The 19,729-nt window shown below is 36.3% G+C and overlaps 1 protein-coding gene across 6 annotated transcripts in view; it reads left to right on the top strand.

Moving 5' to 3' along the window:
• The window catches only part of COL11A1 (collagen type XI alpha 1 chain), a 172,188-nt gene that overhangs the window by 999 nt on the left and 151,460 nt on the right, over nt 1-19,729 (top strand). For all 6 annotated transcript variants that reach the window (XM_026067285.1, XM_026067286.1, XM_026067283.1 and 3 more), the window contains exon 2: nt 16,908-17,075. In XM_026067285.1, coding sequence (XP_025923070.1) covers nt 16,908-17,075 — 168 coding nt within the window. The remainder of the gene's footprint in view (nt 1-16,907; nt 17,076-19,729) is intronic.

Raw genomic sequence — 19,729 nt, 5'->3', positions numbered from 1 at the left:
AGGGGGGGGGGGGCGCCGGCGCCTCCTCCCCACTCCGCCGGGGCCCCTGGGCGCGCCTGGGGGCCGCTGTGCCTGCGGCTGGGGTTTTCACTGCCCTGCGCCCCTGACAGCCGTGAAGGGCGCTCAATTCTCCCGGGAGAAAGGTTTAATTTATTATGCATTCATTCTTGCTTTCACGAGGTATTTCCGTTTCTGAATTTCCACCGTCTGAATCACTAGTGGGAGCACCGTGAGGGGCGCGGACTTTCCATTCAGCCCTGTGTACCTGGGCGCAGTTTGCACGGTCTCGCATCAGTCGGGGATTCCGCCCCCTGCTGGCCCCCTTTTCTGACAGGGGGTCAAATTTCATCCCTGTTGCAATTCCACGGGCTCCAGTGGAGTTACACCTAGGATGAATTAACCTCACGGAGCTTCCAGAGCTTGGCTGCTCATTACTGTGTTGAAACTAAATTTGTTCAGGAAGGAGTACTGTAGACAAAGCCATGACAGATTTTTATGCCACTTTTCGTGTGACCCATCACTGTAGAACCGACTCTGTTAACCAGGATTTATGTAGATTATCTTTGCATGGTGAGTTGGATGCAGATGAAAATTTAAATGAAAACCTAAACCCAGGCAGCCCAGAAAAAAAATCAACAGAAGTTAGCTGGTATTTACTGAAATATTTTCAGAAATATTAGGTGCACTGATTTGCTTTTAAGTGTTTGAGAACTATATTGAAAATAAAAAAGCTAATTTAAAAATCTTTTCCTCTGGTCTTCTGTATAAAAGACACTTCAGAAATATAAAACTTGAGGTTTCTCATGTTTGAAGCATTCTGAACAGAACTCAGTGCTTCAACTTTTCTGAAATACAGTATGCCATTTGCTTAGAAACTACAGGGAGCTGTGTGTTTAGGGCTTGATCTGTTACTGAAGTCAGTAAGAGTCTTTCCATTGACTACAGAGGGAGCAGAATTTGACCTAATTTCCCTAATGGAGTACAAGGGAGATATTTCTGAGCAGTCTTTTATGTATTCTAATCTTATTTAAAGTGGTTCAAAGATAAAATAGGACATACTGACTCACATTTGAAAGTAGGAGAGAGAAAATTCTGAGAAATAAAACAAAATAGCATACTGAAGGGAGTAAAAAGTAAATGAAAATGATGCAATGTTTATTAAGGTAAAGTATGAATCATTGACCTTATAAACTCTGTTAAACCCTGTATTCTTTGATTAGGTTTTCATAAATTACACCTACATATGTGAATACACTGTGTAATTTTCTTTAAAGTGCTGATCGTATAGTAATGAATTCTTTTTAAGACAACAGAATCTGTTCCATTTAGAGAAACCTCAAAAAATTCCTAAAATTCTTGACTTTTTTTCAAGTTTCTTTTTTTAACATAAAAAAAGAAAGAAAAGTATGAGGTGTCTTTCATAGTACCAAGGGAGGGGGTGTGGAGGTTTTCTGATTGGGCTCCTGAGTTGTTTCTTCTTTAGGCAGAAAAAGTTATAGAAGTTAGAAGCTGAATGGGAAAATTAGTGACTCATATTTGGTCAGCTCAGTGCCCACCAGGTCTTAAGCAGCTCTTTTTAGCAAATATTTTTGCTTTATGACTTGGCAAAAATAAACAAAATTCAGTATTTTAAAAGACATCCTTTGATTTTCTTTCCCCTTCCTCACCTTTAATACTAAATCTGTTGGTAATGTGTTTGGAATGAATAAACTCATTTACTCAAAATGGCATGGCTTCAACACTATAAATTTTTGGTCACGGCCTGGCATCAATGCACTATTGTGATGGTGATTTAAATTTCATGGGCAAGAAATGAAAAAAATCAGCCTTTTTATTATTTATAAGCTTTTTCAAGCAAATGGAAATCCAACTCTTACTATGGGTGCAAAATGGTATTAAGGATCCTGACTGGAAATGGCTATGAAGCTATATATAGAAAATATGTTTTGGACCTTCTGTGTAAGTGAATCTATGTCTGGACAAGCAGATTTATCTCTAATATAGTGTGCATATTTTTTACAGTCATCTTAGGAAATACAAAGGTTTCTTGTGCTTCCCCCAAACATACCTGGAAACTAGTAGGAGTTGTAGGTGCAGAAGGAATGCAGAACTGGGCCCAGCAGTAATGGCAACACACCTAACACTGTTACTTGATAGTAATTGCTTAGTGAGTTACACTGGAAAGATGTAGGTCTGTTTCTAAAATGAAAGCTCTTTAACATATCTGACCACTCAACCTTTAAAAAATGATGTTTTAAAATAGAAATGTATATATCTCTTCTCAAAACTGACTATTAGTAATGTAAAACTCTTTTAACTTATAGATGCAGCTTTAAGGTTGTAACAATGTAAAACATTTTCGTCATTCCTTTATTTTACAGTAACATTTTTGTGCATTAATTTTAGTTTAACAAAATGCCATTGACCTTCAGAAATAGAAGGAATACAAAGGATTCTGAGATAAATATTGACAAAGTGAGCAAAAGTGATCAAATCAAAGGTAGATTTGGTTAGATTTTGAGTAACTGTTAGTGGTCCCAGCTGAAAAGCTTGTTTGAGTCCCAGGGATCAGCAGGTGAAATGGTCCTGTCTTTTCAGTATAGTGCAAAGGAGAGTTGCGTGCATGTGTCTGCTATATAATTTAGATTTTTTTTTTAATTGTTTCTGAAGTGAAGTAACTATTTCAACCTCAACAGACATCTGGCAAAGAAAAATAACTGATATGTGTTGTAGATTTTCTAGAGCATGATTCTTTACATTTAATTTATAAGGAGATTTGACAAGGATTCCAGAAAGGACTGCTGAGGCTGAATGAAGCTGTTTCTTTTTACTAGCTCTGCAGAAAAGATGATGAATACTTCCTGACTTTAATTTTTGTGTGTATCTTAACAAGTATAACAAACACAAATGTTAAGTGATTTTTGGCTTTACTGTCTAGCACCTATTATTTGAGYGTTACTAGGAAAAATTTTTTTCTTTGATGTAAAACCTGTTCTGATGCTATGGTGTTTTCTGATTGCTGAAAAAGATTGAAAAAAAGTTGCWGGTAAAATTAGTGCCTATGGCAATTGTAAAATGTAGCAAAGGAGTGGTCATACTCAGTATGGCAATTGTCTTGCCCAAAACTATTCAGTCTCCTCTAAATAGGCCCTTAATTCCTATGGGGTTGCAGCATAATAAAAGAGGCATGACATTACTGCTGAAGTGAAGTTATACCTAAAACACATTGGAGCAATTATGTCTCTCCCAGATTTGTTTTGTACAGTGGTGAACAGTAGGGTTTCCATCTGCCAGCAAGATTAAGAAGTTGCTTTGCTTTTCTCAGTAAAGGTCTCTGCTTCTTTTCAGAAGAAATCCTCCAGAATTGGTAAATTTATTGTTGTTCTGACTATTTGTTGATAAAAGGGGAGAATAAATTAAGCAGAGCTTGGGAGAAATCTGTAGTGTTCTAGGAATGTGAAGTCTCATGCAGTGATAAAGATTTGCCCTATGGATGGACACAGTAGAGGACAGTGGCTTTAAAGGAATTAGGTGAACACACATGCATATTGTGAGGGTTTATAACTGTACTACCCAGTATTAAATACCAGATTTGCAGACTGTAAATGTAAGGATTAATTGTTGACCTTGTTATTACAATAGTAGTAGAAGCTGGCAGAACTTAAATTCTTTTCAGCACATTACCACACATAAGGGGTTGTAAAAACCTTTGTAAATTCTAGATCTGGGACTTCAGTGCACATCAAAGTGTTAATGAATACTGTGTGTGAAACAGAAGCTATTTGACAGAGCTGATATTATGGGAGAAAGCTGTTTGCTACCAAGCTGAATTGAAAGAGGTATTGTAAAATATGATTAAAAAACTGAAGACCTTGATGCTGCCGTGAATGATATCACTGGCAGCTGAACTCTGCATATAATAAGGATAACTGTATGCTATGAGTCAAATCATGGTTACCTTGTTAAAGTCTCACTGCAGTCTAAGTTTTATTCACTCTACTATATCTACTCACTTGATACATCTAGTCAAAATATCATAGTAATCTGGCAGATTATCGAGCATTCATAGTAAAAAAAAGAAACATTCAAGGTTTTACAACCTTGCTGTCTGCTAAAGTAGAATTCCTGCTCAATCCTGTTCAATAGGATATAGAATTGAGGATGATTTGCTTGTCTTGCTGTCAAAAAGGGAGTTATACCTTTAACGTCAGTACCAGTATGGTAAAATTTTCACGTTCAATGATTTAAAAAAAATCATTTATGTCTATCTCTAGCTAATTAAATAGGATTCTCTAATCTCTAATTAGATAGGATTACTTTAAATGGCATTACTTGTAAATGTTCTCCTTAGCTGTATTTTGCATTTCTAAACATAATTCTATGCATATAGCTGAAAAATGTACAAATGTTCCACATCTGAAAACTCTTTGAAACCTATTAGGATATTTCTGAATAAATACCTCTTTGTTTATCTACAAACCTTTGGTTTAAGTGGCCTCAATCTCTTTCATATTTAACTGCTGAGGGCACACCTTGTCTCTTACTGTAGCAATGACCATTTTTAGATTGTGTCTCTTTTTGCTATGGTAATAGAAACATGATACTCCAAGAATTTAATACTTGTTTTGCTGATTTTCACAGTTGGAAATACTGCCTCCACTGTCTGTCCAAAAAGAACTTTTTTGATGTTTAGCAGAGGCCTCAACATAGTTAGACACTTGTGCTGCAGATCTGGTATAATCTGCTTCGATACAAAAATAGGAATAACTCCACAGAAGTTTTGAGACAGAGCTTAAACTATTGTGAACTGGTGGACCAATATAGCTCTGCAGCAGATGATTAACTGGCCCAATATTTTATAGGTAACAAGTGAAACATTTTATGGACTCAGGATCAGGTCTTAAATGCTCAGTTGTAATCAATGTTGCTGAACAAGTAATAAAAGTACAGAGTAACTAAACTATCTAGTCTGAAAGAAGGCTTTCCTGTAAGTAATGAAAAAGTCACTTTTTCTGGCAAAATGTATAAAGCACAAATGAAGTGTCAGACTCAAAGTCTAGGTTACGTCCTGAAATTGTGTAAATACTCGTAACTAATGAAAACAGAAAAGAACAATTCTTAATTCTTGAATGAATATTTCAACTTACTAAGCCTGCAAGCTAACCTCATTAAAGGTCTGAGCATGTAGTTGTATATAGCTGACTTTTCCGCTGATGTCAACATGGGATTTAAGTGTATTTTTGTTTTTTTACTGCCTATTATACATAGGTATTAGAGAAGAGATATAATTAGTTGTTGGTGAGTGTAAAAATGAGTCCCATATGTGCATAGTCTGTCTTTATTTTCTTTGAAATACCATTTATGTATTTAGTAGATTTTGCAGCACTGGAAGTTAATGAAAAATTTCCCAGTAATTGGTGTGAAAACAGAAATAACCAAGTCTGAGCACTTTTGCACAATCGATCTGTTGGTGAAATAGTCAGTCGATCATAGGCCATTTAAAGCATTCCTGCATGCATCTGGATAGTCTCTAGTTCTCGTAGCCATCAGATATGAAGCACTATAATGACACCTTCTTCTCAAAATGTCACCAGCCAAGAGCCCAATTAAATAATCTATCTTAAAGATAAGCTGTAGGAAAACTTTAACAACTAAAGCAACCTTTCATCTAGAAGTATACTTCTAGAAGCATATATTTGGCAATATATGTTCAGTTAATCTCATAAATTCATATTTGAGCACCTAGGAAAAAAACAGCTTGATTTTTCAGGAGCACTGTGTAATTACTTTGGGCAGTTTAATCAGATTCATTTTTATATCTTGAAAATGCTCTGTGACTCACGTTTGCAACCCGCAAAACAGAGTTCATATTATCCAGTTCTGTAAAGTGCTTTGGTTAATGCCAATGAAAAGTACTGGCAGCTTCACGATGGGCACTGCAGAACCAATGCTGAGATGCTTGATCCCAGAAAGCCGTATTCTGTTATGTGCCCCAAGGGTTCTCAGTACAGAGTAGGGAGACAGGCAGTTCTCAGCTTGCCAATCCCAAAAGCAGCTGAGGAAGTGCTGATCTGCCCAGAGCTGGCCAGTAGGAATTGTTAAGGACAGAAGAGTGTTTGAACCTTCTTTGGGGGCTTAGACACCTGTGGCAGGACTGCAGGGTATCATTGCTTGGGACACAGAGACTAGAACCTGCAGTGAGATGGTGACAAGGTCCATTCCTTCTAAGAACTGGGAAGCTGAATTAAGCTTTTTGAACATAACACACTTCAATTCTCGCTCCTGTAGTAATGCTTAACAGGGTCCTGCAATGTATCCTAAATGTCAGAAAGCTGGCAGTCTGTAACAAATCCAAATTCTAACACTACTAGTAAACACTTTCCTATTGATCATTTGTGAAAATGGCAGTATTTATTGCTCTTTGTGTTCTTGCAAGCTTAGGTTTAGCTAGTAAACTAAATTGCTCCTAGTTGTCGATAGAAACTGAGCTAATAATCTGGGAGAAGGAATGCAAGGAGGGGAGGAGTTATCAGGTTTCACAGTAGGAAAACTGCTGAAATAGCTTGACAAATGATAGCTAGAATAAACCTATGTAGAAGAACTTGACAAAATCTCTATTTAAGACTGATTTGCAAAGAAAAACTTTCCTCTCTTTTTCTGGACAAACAGCACTGTTCTAAGAGGTCGGCAGCAGAAACTGAAGCTTAGCCGCCACCTCTTGAGAATTTTTCTTGTTCACAAAAAATATTTTCAACTCTTATCTTTATTAAGCCTTTGGCCTCCTAATAAATGTTACTTAGAAACCATCATCATAGTAGTTTTTAATTCTGCCCACCTGTAGAATGCATGGAGAGCCCTTAGAATGAGCGCTTATAGCTATGAAGATTCAAAATTTTAAGAAAAGTCACTAACTGTAGGCTGTTATGCCTTTAATAGGTACCATGGTTTCAAAAAACTGTGGAACAGCCAGTACTTTCTATATAAGTTTCTAAATATATACCTAGAAATCTAACCATAGGTGTCCTTTTTGGAAAATCTTGTACACAAATATAAAAAGTCCCTTCATGACTAGCCACCAAATATGCATATTTGAGCCTACCAGGCTATAATAGCTTTCACTCTTTAAATGATCTGACACAGTAAAATAAAACTGGCCTAAGCTTTAAAAACACTCCATTTAGAATTAAAGATGAATGTTTCAACACTCATAAGTTTTAGTTTTGCAGTATTTCCAATGAAACAGATTTTACTGACAGAATGAAACGTATTTCCATGGAAAAATATAAAGTAAAATAATAATGATTTGGAAATGTTAGTCTTATTCCTAAAAATCTCAGATAATTCTTTTTTATTGGGGCGAATTAAGCTGTTTTCTACTCCAGGGTTGTCTCTCGCCAATTGTGAGTTAGCAACTCTGTTATAGGGTATTTCTGTGGTCATTTCTGATGAATTTTCACTTTCACATTAATCAGAAGAAAGGCATTGCTCATGAATCATGGTAACTCAGGAAGAAAATCAATAATGTTTATTGTATTTGAAAAGGGAAAAGTCACAGTTACTAAAGGTATTACAAATAAAGCAAACAGTTGCACATTGAGTTTTCTAAGAAATATCAACGTAAAGTAAATGAATACTGGTTCATTTTTTCCTTGAGTTTTGTTATTATTTGCATTTAAAATATGTCTGCTGCCATGCTATCCAGGAGCATCTTATAAATAATGTAGATGAACATAACCCATAAATAGGGAAGGATCATTGTGCCTGAGCTCTCTTACAAATTTAAGAGATTAAAACCCAGGTGTTACGTGACCAAAATCTGGATATCAATAGGATTTCAACTTCTATGCTTTATTAGGCACCTGAACAAATAGAAAAATTTTTTAGTCTAAATGAGTCTTTTTAGTCTAAATGAGTCATCCCCTGAACAGTTTCTGGGAATGAATTCTGGAGCCAAAGGTTGCCACAACAGTCACCTTGCTATCATATCAGTCATGGAGGGCTTCATTTCAAGGCTTCACTTGCTTTTAAAAGTACAGGAGCTGATTGTTTTCCTCTGTATCCCCTATCTGCCATAAAAGTATGTCTTGACCTGTTTAGTCATTAGTCAACCAGCACTTTTAACTGCAGCGAAGATTGTTTGATGTACAGCCTGTAGAAAGAAAACAGGTGCCAAGTTTGGGATCACCTACAAAAAGGTCCAGGGCTGTATTAGGTTCTAGATAAAGCTTCTCTGTGGCTTGCAGCAAGTTCCACACAGAAGAGAAGAAAACTCAGGGTGGTGGGACTTCCTAGAYAGAATGGACAATTGTTCTTCTTGATTTTCTTGGATATCTCTTAAAAGAATAATCAAATTCACTGAACAGAACTCTCATTTGAATGACTAATATATTTTCAATCCACATGTATTGAGGGCCCCTGACAACAACAGTGATAGGATCACTTTAGATGTTTGACCTCTTAAGATCTGGCTAAGTTAGACATGAAATACTGAGTGATATCCACAGTAGTGGGGAATTGCAGCCACTCTTGGAGCTGACCTGTAAACTGCTTTTCAATAGAGCTTTACACAGGAAAGGATGGTTAGAAACTTTTTTGATAACTGATTAACCTGTATAAATCAAAAAAGGCATTTTTGAGGAAGCACTGCGAAAGTATGCTGAAAATTTATCTTCTGCAAATAAAAAATTTCTAGTAGTGAAGTGTCTGGGTCATCTTCCAGCTATCAATGGAACAAATATGACACTGAATTGATCAATTAATTTGTGACAGGAACAGACTAAAGTTACTGACAGGATACTGTGAGTGGAAGCTGATATCTGTGCTAAGAAACAGCAGCTCAAGTGTTTCATATGCTTAAGTGTAAATTGATTGACATATACACATTAGCTGCCTAGAATGACTGGGGACAGAACTTTTTACTTAGTTGTATCAGTGGAGCTCTGTTTGTATTGCATTTAATGACTGTACTTAACATTTACATTACTGTCTCTGACTAGACTGATTTAAGTAAACCTTACCTAGTCACTATTTTGACATTGTTTCCGTTTGGTTCTCTCTCTGTCTCTCTCTATCAATAGTACACTGGTACACAAGACTCATGGGTCAGGGTTCTTCTCATGTTTTTCAAAGAAAATTTCATTTTATGTTAAAACCCATGGAGGCTTCTGGCCCAAATATGTATTTTAAAAATTAATATAAAAATAACCTTGGTTCTTTCAAAATTGCTTCAGAAACAGAATTACTCAAGAAGCTTAATTGTTTAAGGTTACAGGCTAGTTTCAGAAACTGATCATATGGAAAGAGGTTATTTTGCTGGTTTCCATTTTGTTTTTTTTACCTCTGGCTTTACAGCCAGAAAACTGCCTGTAGTAGCTGGCAGAGGTAGACAATATCTGGTAGACCTTGGTTAGATCCAAATATTTTGGTTTCTCATTGCATCACTTTTGCTATGTTCAGCAAAGGCAACAAGGAGTGTTTTAGCGCATATATGGAAAACCTCTTCTTCTTTGGATTGTCATTGCAGTTGGTCAGTAGTTAGAAAACTGTAAATCTTAAAAGCTTCTGTTATAAATCAAAACCTTTTCATAACTGCAAAGTTGTTAAAATAAAGATAATTAACTTTATAAGGTGATTCTAGCTAGAAAGATATATGTGTGTGTGTATATATGTATGTATGTATGTTTTACCCTTCTACCCAAAATAGCTGCTGCTGGTGTAGATCCAAAGACATCTCTGCTAACATTAGATGTTTTGAGTCATCTTTTTTGTGTTCCATGCTGTTAGCCTTTGGAGGGTAAATAAGTTTTATCACAATGCAGAATTTTAATGGTGGCTGCTGAAGCACAAATAAGCAGCTTTATTGCCTGTCATTGATCTCTTAAGTTTGCAATGATCTCAGTTACAGATAGCATACATATAAACTAAGAAAATATGATTGAACACAATTCAGATGTGATTATCATCTCCTCTTGCATTTAAATAAATCCTGATGCCAAGAACCAGGCCTGGCCATACCAAGGCAAATTCTCTTGCTTCTAATACACCTTGTCCCTGTTCTCATAATGTGAATCACTTTATCTAAGGGTCATCTGCTCACCTACTAGAAGCATTCCCATAGAGGGATGTGGAATGATAAGAATATATTTTAAAAAATTGGGATCCTCCCCCTGCACAAGGCATCTTGATGTCCCGTGGTAAATAAGTCATCAATCTAAAGAAGTTCAGTTTCTGCATTGTTGTACAGCTTCTCAGTCCCTCATTCCCTTAATTCCTTAACCTGTGTTGCTATTACCCTGGAACTTCCTCCACAGGCAGTTTCTGCCAAGAGAAAGGGAGAGCCACATTAAGTAACAGATTCCCGGTCAGATATATCAGGAAATCAAAGTGAAAGAAGAGTGCTCTGATTCTATATAATAAGTGATGCTTATTTATGGCATTCTAACATATCAAAAATTAAGAATACGCTATTTTGCCAGCTTCCACTTAACTCCAGAAATAATCACATTGACAGTTCACTGCTTGGTAAACATTATGCAATATAAAGGCACTAGAATTTGATCCGTATGTGTAGTGTCAGTATCAGTATGAAGTGATGATATATGTCAGATTTTATTTCCATTTACAGGTTATGGAAGGAAGTGAAAACTCAGATATTTTTAACTGCAAATATACAATCAAAATGTAGTACAGCTATTTACAGAGTTTCAGTCTATAATTGCATTATCTTATTTAAAAGCTGTTGTAGGTATTAACCCGCTAAATATAATATGCTGCTGTAGCCTTTAAAATAAATATATCGTCATATCTATAGGAAGTCTAGGCTTGGAAATCAGTTTCTATATGCATTTTCTTCCTCTTCAAAGAAAGAAAAAAACACATGAGGTTTCCCTGATGTAATTCACTCCTGGTACTCTGTGCTGACCCAAGAATATAAAAGTGTGATATGACATCCAGTTCACAATTACTTAAGTCCACTGACTTGTAGGTGCTCCTAATTTATTTGGCAAGACCTAGATCAGAATCATATTGAGCTCACAATATTTGATATTTTCCTCTTAATTTTCAGCAGAGAGATGCAAGCAGAGGTGTGCATTTTAGGTGGGGGGGATTTTTCTTACTTAAGATACTTTTGCACAATTTTGGTACCATTTAAAGTAGCTTGGAAGATTTTATCTCTCTGTCATTCTGGCTCTTTTTTTCCCCAAGGTTTCTACTTAATCCATGTAGAAGAAAGCTAAAGGAAAAACAAAGGGAGAAGATTAAATATGGCTTAGGTGTTACATTTGATAGGAAATACTCTGAACCTGATGTTCTCATTCATACCAGTATAAATGTGAAGAGTTCACTGAGTGAATGGATTTACTTCAGTCATACCATGGTAATGAAGACCAGAATTTGGCTCTATAAGTTTAAATATTAAAAGCTACAAGTTATTTCTGCTCTTGGGCTGTTACACCATTAGATTTATCTTGTGCTTTCACTTCTTTATTTTTGAAAACAAGGCACTTATGCTGTAGCTAACGATTTAATACTTTGGCATGTTGAAACTATGACATACAATGACACTCATGACATACTCTCACACTCATGATCTTATCTCACACAATTCTGTCTTTAAAAAAAAAAGTGATATTTAAAGAATAACTTTCCTTAATCTTTTCAGGTATCCCAGCCCTTTTAAACTCATCTCCTCTGGGTACTGCTGTATAGTCCATTAGTTCAGTGAAAATTGTACATGTCTCTGAACTCTGTTTTTTGAATCAAGGACATGCGCTGCTGAGCTTTGCACTAGGATATATAGGGAGGAGAACGATCCCTTGCAATTGGTTCTCTATCAATGGACAAACAGCACAGTGGAAACTTGCTTTTTGAATGTGGTCTGATGCTCAGGAGAAATTCATCTGAAAGTGAAAGATTTGCCCTGACAAATGGGCTTTTTTTTCAAAAGGTTATTTTGGGGTTTGGGCTGACTTGCCCCTAGGAGGTGGCCTGCAAGCAGCAGTTCAGTGTGGTCATAAACATCTGCATGAAGAGGCCAACTTTTATGGGAAATCTCTGGCAAATTTGCCATGCAAACACAGCCCAGTTCTTAAAGCTGGTGGCTAAGTTTTGCAAGCAGAATTAATTGCATTCCCCAAGACTGGTGAACAGAGCTTTTGCATGATGGCTGTTTATTGGTTATTTCCTTGCGTTCCCAAATCTTAGCACCAAATCAGAAGGATGCAAAGCTATTACATCGTATATCATTAATTTACAGTCATCTTTATTTCTCTTCTTAGATAATTATTCAGGGAATTAGATCAGAGGCTAAAATCATTTAGGCAAGCTAAATGATATGTACTGTAAGGAAGCTCTTGTGAGAGACTCTTGATCTGCCAATGTTTAGGTTACATTAACACTGCTGCATATAAATACAAGCAGTAATCCTAATCTGTGGCTTTAGCACTGGTGTTATTTCTGTCCGTTTCTTACCATTCCCAGAAATCATCTGGGGGAAGAATGTTAGAGAAGAGACAGTTTTAGGAAGAGAGTTGGGAAGAGCTGGAGTTCCCAGGGAATGGTAATGCTGAGCGCTGCAGAGCCTCCAGAAAGTGGCAGAGAGGAGCTACAAGTTCAGTTGATAGCTTCCAGCCAAGACTAGTACTGGACTAGGTGAGCTCTCTTTCTCCCTCTCCACCATGATTTTCTTAGCAGGTCGGTTCTTTACTCTGTGAGGACTTCTCATCCTCCTTTGTAGTTCAAAGTCAAACAGGATACCTCTAACCAGTTGTGATTTAAGCTCTGCTATTTTTCAAGACCCGTCTTATTTTTTTACTGGATTCCTTAGACTAAAGCATGTCTGTGTGTGATGTGTAGCATATTGAGAGCAACCGTGTCTAGTGCTTTCTGTAGAGGCATTTGTGCGGATGATCTGAATGTACACAGGGGGTCATCAAGGATTTTGAGACTAATGTCAGCCTGGTCAGAGCTACTGAACTAGGCTCCCATAGTTCCACAAAATGTCTTGATGAATTTGAGGATTTTACACAAAATTTCCAGCAGGGAAAAGAGGGTGCGTCTGCAGAAATCCAAATATATGGTAGCCCTATGCATGGCTTCACACAGGAAGAGAGTAGGGCGGAAGTGCTTTACGCAGTCAGGTGGTGTTTTCAGCTGGGAGGTGACAGTAACAGCTGTGAGGAGAGTTCCATGCCTGCTGCCTCCCAGCTGAGGTACACCACTGGTTGCATCCTAATCTGGACACTTCATGAGACTCAAGACTGGGATAAATAATGACACACCRAAGAATGTTGCAAAAACATATGTGGAAATGAGGCACAAATTCAGTCAGCCACTTCATTTCACAGGCATGTCTGAATGATATGTAGGTTTCTATCAAAAGCAAATTTTTTAGGTAGTCCAGGCAGGAATCTATAAACTTGAATATGCTTCTTTATAAAGAACTTCTTTAGGATCACACCACTTCTTACCTATCAGTCAAAGTGATTATCTGAAATCTATTACATAAGGGAGGAATCTATTACGATTAGGGAAGCAATTTCTGTTACTCATAGCTTGTATTTATTAAATCAGTCATGTTATTATTAGACATAAACCAACTACCTTTTTTGCATAAGTTACTTCACATACCTTGTCTTTTCTATCTAGAAATCATTGTAAAGTCACTCTAATATTTTTGCTATTAAGCCCCTTGACTTGCAGTTTGCAGAAATAAATGCCACTTCTGGACTACTATTATGATTATTTGGTATTTGTGATTTGAAAATTGCTCTACTCTATCATTGTTCTGTTTCTTGACTTGAAGTTTTCTAGCAGCAGAACAGTGGGAGCAATGAATAATCTTGTTCATGGGTGAATACTCTTCCAGTCCGCCAGGCAAGGAGTAGCCATTTTTCTAAAAATGAATGAAGAATAAGAATCTGCTACAAACTGTAGAAAAGAGCAAAGGAAAAAGGAATGTAGCAGCGGTTGATTTATACAGCCTCTTGGAATTTGTACTGATATTTCCAGTGACTGTTTCTATATTACTTTACCAGTTCAAATTATTATAGATACTGAAAAAATATCCACCAATTAACAGAAAATAGTATGGAAAATTCTTCAGGATGGTAGTATCTGTAGAAATGTGTGGTGTAACTAGTAAGAGTCATTACATTGCTCATGAAACTGCATTATACCCATTAAAATTATTTAGCCAGTACTTAACAGAGAGGTAGGGCTAATGTTTCAACAATGTGCAGATTTTGAAACTTTACTTTCGAGAACGTGTAAGCAAAATTACTTGAATCTGTAGGATATGTGGTTTTTGTTTAAGTCATGGAGTTAACTCAGGTGTATATTGTAGCATTCATTCAAAATGTATTAACTTTTAACAAACCTTGGCTGTTGGGTCTATATTTGATAACATGATCTGATGGAAAATGGAAACAAGAAGTTGAATGATGTAAAACCATTTTAAAGAAGGTCACTTAAGCATTTTTATGAATATATTTTAAGACAGAAAAAGTTATATGTATTCTAGGCTGATTAAGAAAACGTCAGAATTTTTTTTTAAGTGTACACTTCTGGTGTTATTCAAAGTTAGGTTTAACCACAAAGTTGACTGCTTAATATTTGGCAATGCCAGGATGTGAATAGGATGAACTATTTAAACTTAATTTTGTTCACATGTGCTACTGATAGAGAATATACCATAATGATTTTTAAGATGCTACAGTACAAGAAAAACAGTAATACTGGTTAGAACTAAACAAACAAACAGTAGGAAAAAGTAAGTACGGATGTTTCAGTCGGTGATTCGAATTAGCTTATCACTTTGCTTATGTTTTCACACTCTTTATTTGTTGTTGGTAGATATTCAAATAGTTGAATATTCATAAACAATGGATTTTGAGCCTGAAGTCTACATTTGTTGACACATGAAATGAATAATAACAGAAAATAAATTAGCTATAGTTATTGCCACAGTGCAGTTCAAAAACATGAAAAAGGGACACATCTATCAAACAAATTTCTCAGCTTTAACAGTGAAAGTCATCTAAAACTTTGTATTTCCAGATAAAGTTTGCCAACATAAAGACTGCAGCGTAGTCCCAGTGGGGAAATGGTCAGTTAAAATTCTGTTTCCATTTAGAAAAATAAATTGGTGAAGCCAAGGTCTGTAAGGAGTATGAGAATGAACACCCTAATATTTCCCAGGAAAAAGATATGCAGTAGGCAAGCTACATAATGTCACTGTCTCTGTTGAAGTATTTGTCCATTTGTACTTCACCCTTTTGCTATGGTGATAATTTATCTTTTAAGAGTTTATTTTTACATTTTAAAATCATAGCATATCTGTCTCAGAGCAGTAGCAGCTCTGGATTTCTTTGGATCCACAACTGTATATTGTTAGACAGTTAAAGATACAGCATATTTGAATTTTGACTTGGAAATAAGGCTCTGCATCTTCAACAAGAACAAATAAAAAGTTCTGCTCCTGAGATGCAATAGCCCCTTGCAATAGTACAGCCTAGAGACTGACTGGTTGGGTAGCAGCTCTTCTGAAAAGGACCTAGGGCTTCCGGCGGACAGCAAGCTAAACGTGAATCAGTTGTGTGCCCACAATGGGCTGTATCAAAAGAAGTGTAGGTAGCAGACTGAAGCATATCTCCTTTACTCAGCAGTCATTAGACCACTTCTGAAATCCCCAATATAAGAAAGTTATTGATAAACTGGAGCAAGTCAAGCAGATGGCTGCCAAGATGGTCAGGGCCTGGAGTGGGTGCTCTGGGAGGAGAGACGGCAGGAAATAGGCCTGTATAGCCTGGAGAGGGGAAGGCTTAGGGGGCACCTAAAGGCAGCTTTCCAATACCTAAGAGGATATCATCAAGAAAACAGAGCAATGCTCTTCAGAGTTACACGGTGGGAGGATGCAAGATGACAAGCATCAACTAAAATGGGAGGTTTCAACTGGATACAAGTAAATGTTTTTAGGACACCCAAGCATTGGAACAGGTTGCCAGAGAGGCTCTGGAATCTCCATGCTTGGAGGTTTTCAAGACCAGACTGGACCAAGCCCTATAAACAAACTATATACTATAAACAAAGAATATCACATCTCTTTAAGGACCAACTAGACCGTCCCAAGTAAAGATCTGAAGAAAGGCTTGATCCAGACAAATACTGGATACAAATAAAAGAAAATAGCCATCCCATTAATTCACTTTCTTTGGTTTTCTGTTTGAAGATCACACACACCCCCCCCAAATCTCCTTGTCAAACTAACCCTGGTCCATCTAAATATATACCTTTTTTGATGATAGTGAAAAAGTGGAAGGGAAGTAATTCCCCAGACCTGGACCAGTCCTTTCACTCCTTGCAGGCAAAACAGGTAAATTTTTCTTCTTCTAACAGGATGAGGGAAGAAATTAGCCTCTTCCTTATCAATTTGTGACTGAGAAGGCAGTCATATATAATCAGAATATATTTCAATGTTAGTGGACAGATGAGACTCTGGCAGCAGATTATTGGTAGCTGAATACTTCTGAAACTTTTGTGCCAGCTTTTTAAATCAGTTCCACTCCTTAGAAATCACTTGTTAAAAGAATGTGTGTTGCAAGTTTCACTAACCAAGATTCCCTGCATTTGGGAAACAGTGATTTTCAATTTATGGTCAAGCTGTTCAAAAATTTGATCGTAACTACCACACTGGATGGGATGAAATCTTACATATTTGAAAAATGAATAATCCTGTTAAAAGAATATTCTTGTGTAGGAGTTATCTGCAATAAATCAAAACAGGATGCAGCTACTGTTATGATTACACATATGCTTTTGCAATTAAATTCATTTCCTTTTAAAGGCTGCATACTGTAGAAATGCAAGATGAGTAATTCTTTTTGTTGTTGTTTTTGTTGCTTTTTCAGCTGAACCAGTTGATGTGCTAAAAGCATTAGAATTTCACAATTCACCAGAAGGAGTATCAAGAACAGCAGGATTTTGCACAAATAGAAGGGATTCAAAAGGATCAGATGTCGCCTACAGAGTTTCAAAAACTGCACAGCTCAGTGCCCCAACAAAGCAGCTGTACCCAGGTGAGATTGTCAGAAAGCTATTACGCTGGTAAATTTTCTTATTGCCTATGTTTTCACACTATCTAAAGCACAACATATAGCCCATCATCAGTACCACAAAGCACTTCTGCTACCCTCAGTTAGAGTTGTGTCTGCATAAGAACATTCTCTTTACCTACTGAATGAAGCCATTTTTAGTGCCTTCATTTATAAAGCTCTTCACCAGATTCTGTATCACTGGCAGAACTAGCCTGTAAGTCATTTTACCTGTTTTTTCATCACTCTATCTGAAGGGAAGCTTGTTTGGTGACTTTAGTAAGTTTCTTCCTCCAGTTTCAGGAGCAGTCCACTTAAAAGCAGTTCTTTTTGGAGCAATGCTGCAGTGGTAGGAATGAATTGTAGCTGGTGTTTGCAAAATCATTCCCAGAATGTATATACGTATGTGTGTATATATATATTTTGTATGTTCACTTAACTCATCTGTTCACTTTTTTATTTGTGGTGGAAAATGGAAGAGAAATTCACTACAGAAATCTATTTCTATTAATTTTGTTCACAGTTCTTCACTTTTGAATATATCATCTCAACCAAGCTGCATATAAGTTGAGTTGTCCAGCTGAAAATATTGTTCACCGAGTAGCATATTACAGTCTGTATTGTCATTAGTGTGACTATATGTGTAATAAATTACTACTTCACCTAAGTAAGGTTAGCAGGATACGGACTGGTCTTTCCTTAAAAAATGCAAAAATGATCCAGTATATTGAAAAACTGCACAGTGTAATAAATTGGCACCTTTACATTCAGAGTTTTACAATGTGTTTCATTGAAGTCAAGTGGTATAGCAAAACTTTTAATGAGCATTCAAATACAACTGGACAAAGATTGAACTGATTTTGAATCACTGACATTTTAAAAAGTTTAGAATAGAAAAAGTACTTTCTGCTAAACCAAAGCCTGAGAATCTAGACATTCCCTGGGAGGAGCTTGGGTTAACTTGCACTTATTCTTGAATGAAATCGTAGCATCAAGAGGAGACCTGTCAGCTATAGCAAAAATCACTCATTTGATTCTCGAATGCCAGAACAAATAGGTACCTAATGTTGTTTGCTGACATCTAAATTTCTATAGCCTTTGACAACCTTAATTTAGGCACGCTTCTTTTTAATGCTTTCAGTTTCTACATTACAACTGGGATGAGTTTGCTCGATTTCACGCATCTATTGCAACTCTTCTGTGTGTGGGAGGAACTAAAAAGCATTGCTTACTCACAGTGTAAAAAGAAACCATCACAACACCTTGATATAGGAAAATGTCATTCTACTGTCTGCTTCAATAAAGAACCTAGAAACATTTTTTAGGAGGTGACTATGGTAATTACTTCTTTTTGAATTTTGTGGAAGAGGAATCCTTTCCCCACCACAAGAAAAAAAAATCCTTCTTTTTCAGAGAATATTCTTAAAGATATTTGGGTGACTATGTAGCTTTGACTTAGTGCTCTGTAATAGAGGAAAGACTGCAGAAGCTGTCCAAGACAAGACTGAGTTATCATTTTAGTTATCATCATTTTAGCTAAACAAAACAACAAGTTGTAATATATCCTATACTTGCTTTAATCTAACTCCCACAACTAATCAGGAAGTATCTTTTAATTACTTAATCTGGTAATTACAGCTAAGTAATCTTTTAGTTACTGTAGCTCAAAGGGAGCTAATAATAACAAAAGTTTGAAGCCTCAGTATATCCGTCTGTAAAAATGGATCTAATAATATTTACCAGCTTCCCAGAATATAATGAGCCTTGATTTCACTGGCTGAAAGGTGTTGTATAATTGTAAAGAATCATTCAGATAAGTGCTTAGATTTTTATTACACTGTTTGTTTATATTTTCTTAATTTTCTGTTCCAAAAGCATAAAGAATGACAGGAATGGCAACTCATGCATATAGAAAGATTTTTTTCTAGTGATTTTCCCTCTGGTATTGTTCAAATATAACCATACCATTTCTATTACATTAAGATGTAGTTGTTTCAGACAAGAAATTTAAAAGTATTTGAGAAGGCTTTGATAACTATTACGGACAAGTGTCCAAGAACTGTACATAGCCATACATAAAAATTTTTTAATGCATTTTCTATTAGGATGTTATTTGTTTTCTGACTTTTTAAATTAAACTATGCTTGGAGGAAATATACTTATAATCATACAGTGTATGTACAAGGTAAAGCATTTGGGAATATTATGTCAGATACAGCACAACATGACTGAACTGAGGCACATTACTCATATTCAGTCACCTTTCTTAGAAAGCTCCCTCAGTTGTTTTTTATTTTTTTCCCCATAGGATGTTATATGATGGAAGAGCATATGCTCTGACTAGATGAATTAGTATCACCTGCCTTAAGCATTTTCAACATATCTTTCAGATTTACAGTTCACACAAGGCAAGCATTCAGTGCTTTTCAAATCATCTATTTGGCCTTCCTTCTTCACAGTCATCTTTTCTCTTTCTTTCTTTTTCTACTTCTGCTGTTGTCTATTTACTCTGATATTAGAACCTATAACATAGTTTAATTTAATAAATTAAACCAACAGCTTTGCTTTATCATTAAAAATCTTGACCAAAAAAGCATCAGAGTCGATTAAATGTTTCCTATTTATTGTAGTGGCCTTTG

This window comes from Apteryx rowi, unplaced genomic scaffold, assembly GCF_003343035.1.
Source record: "Apteryx rowi isolate R43461 unplaced genomic scaffold, aptRow1 scaffold_258, whole genome shotgun sequence".
NCBI lineage: Eukaryota > Metazoa > Chordata > Aves > Apterygiformes > Apterygidae > Apteryx > Apteryx rowi.
Note: the sequence above shows the minus strand (reverse complement) of the source record. Positions and strands in the feature narration are given on the sequence as shown.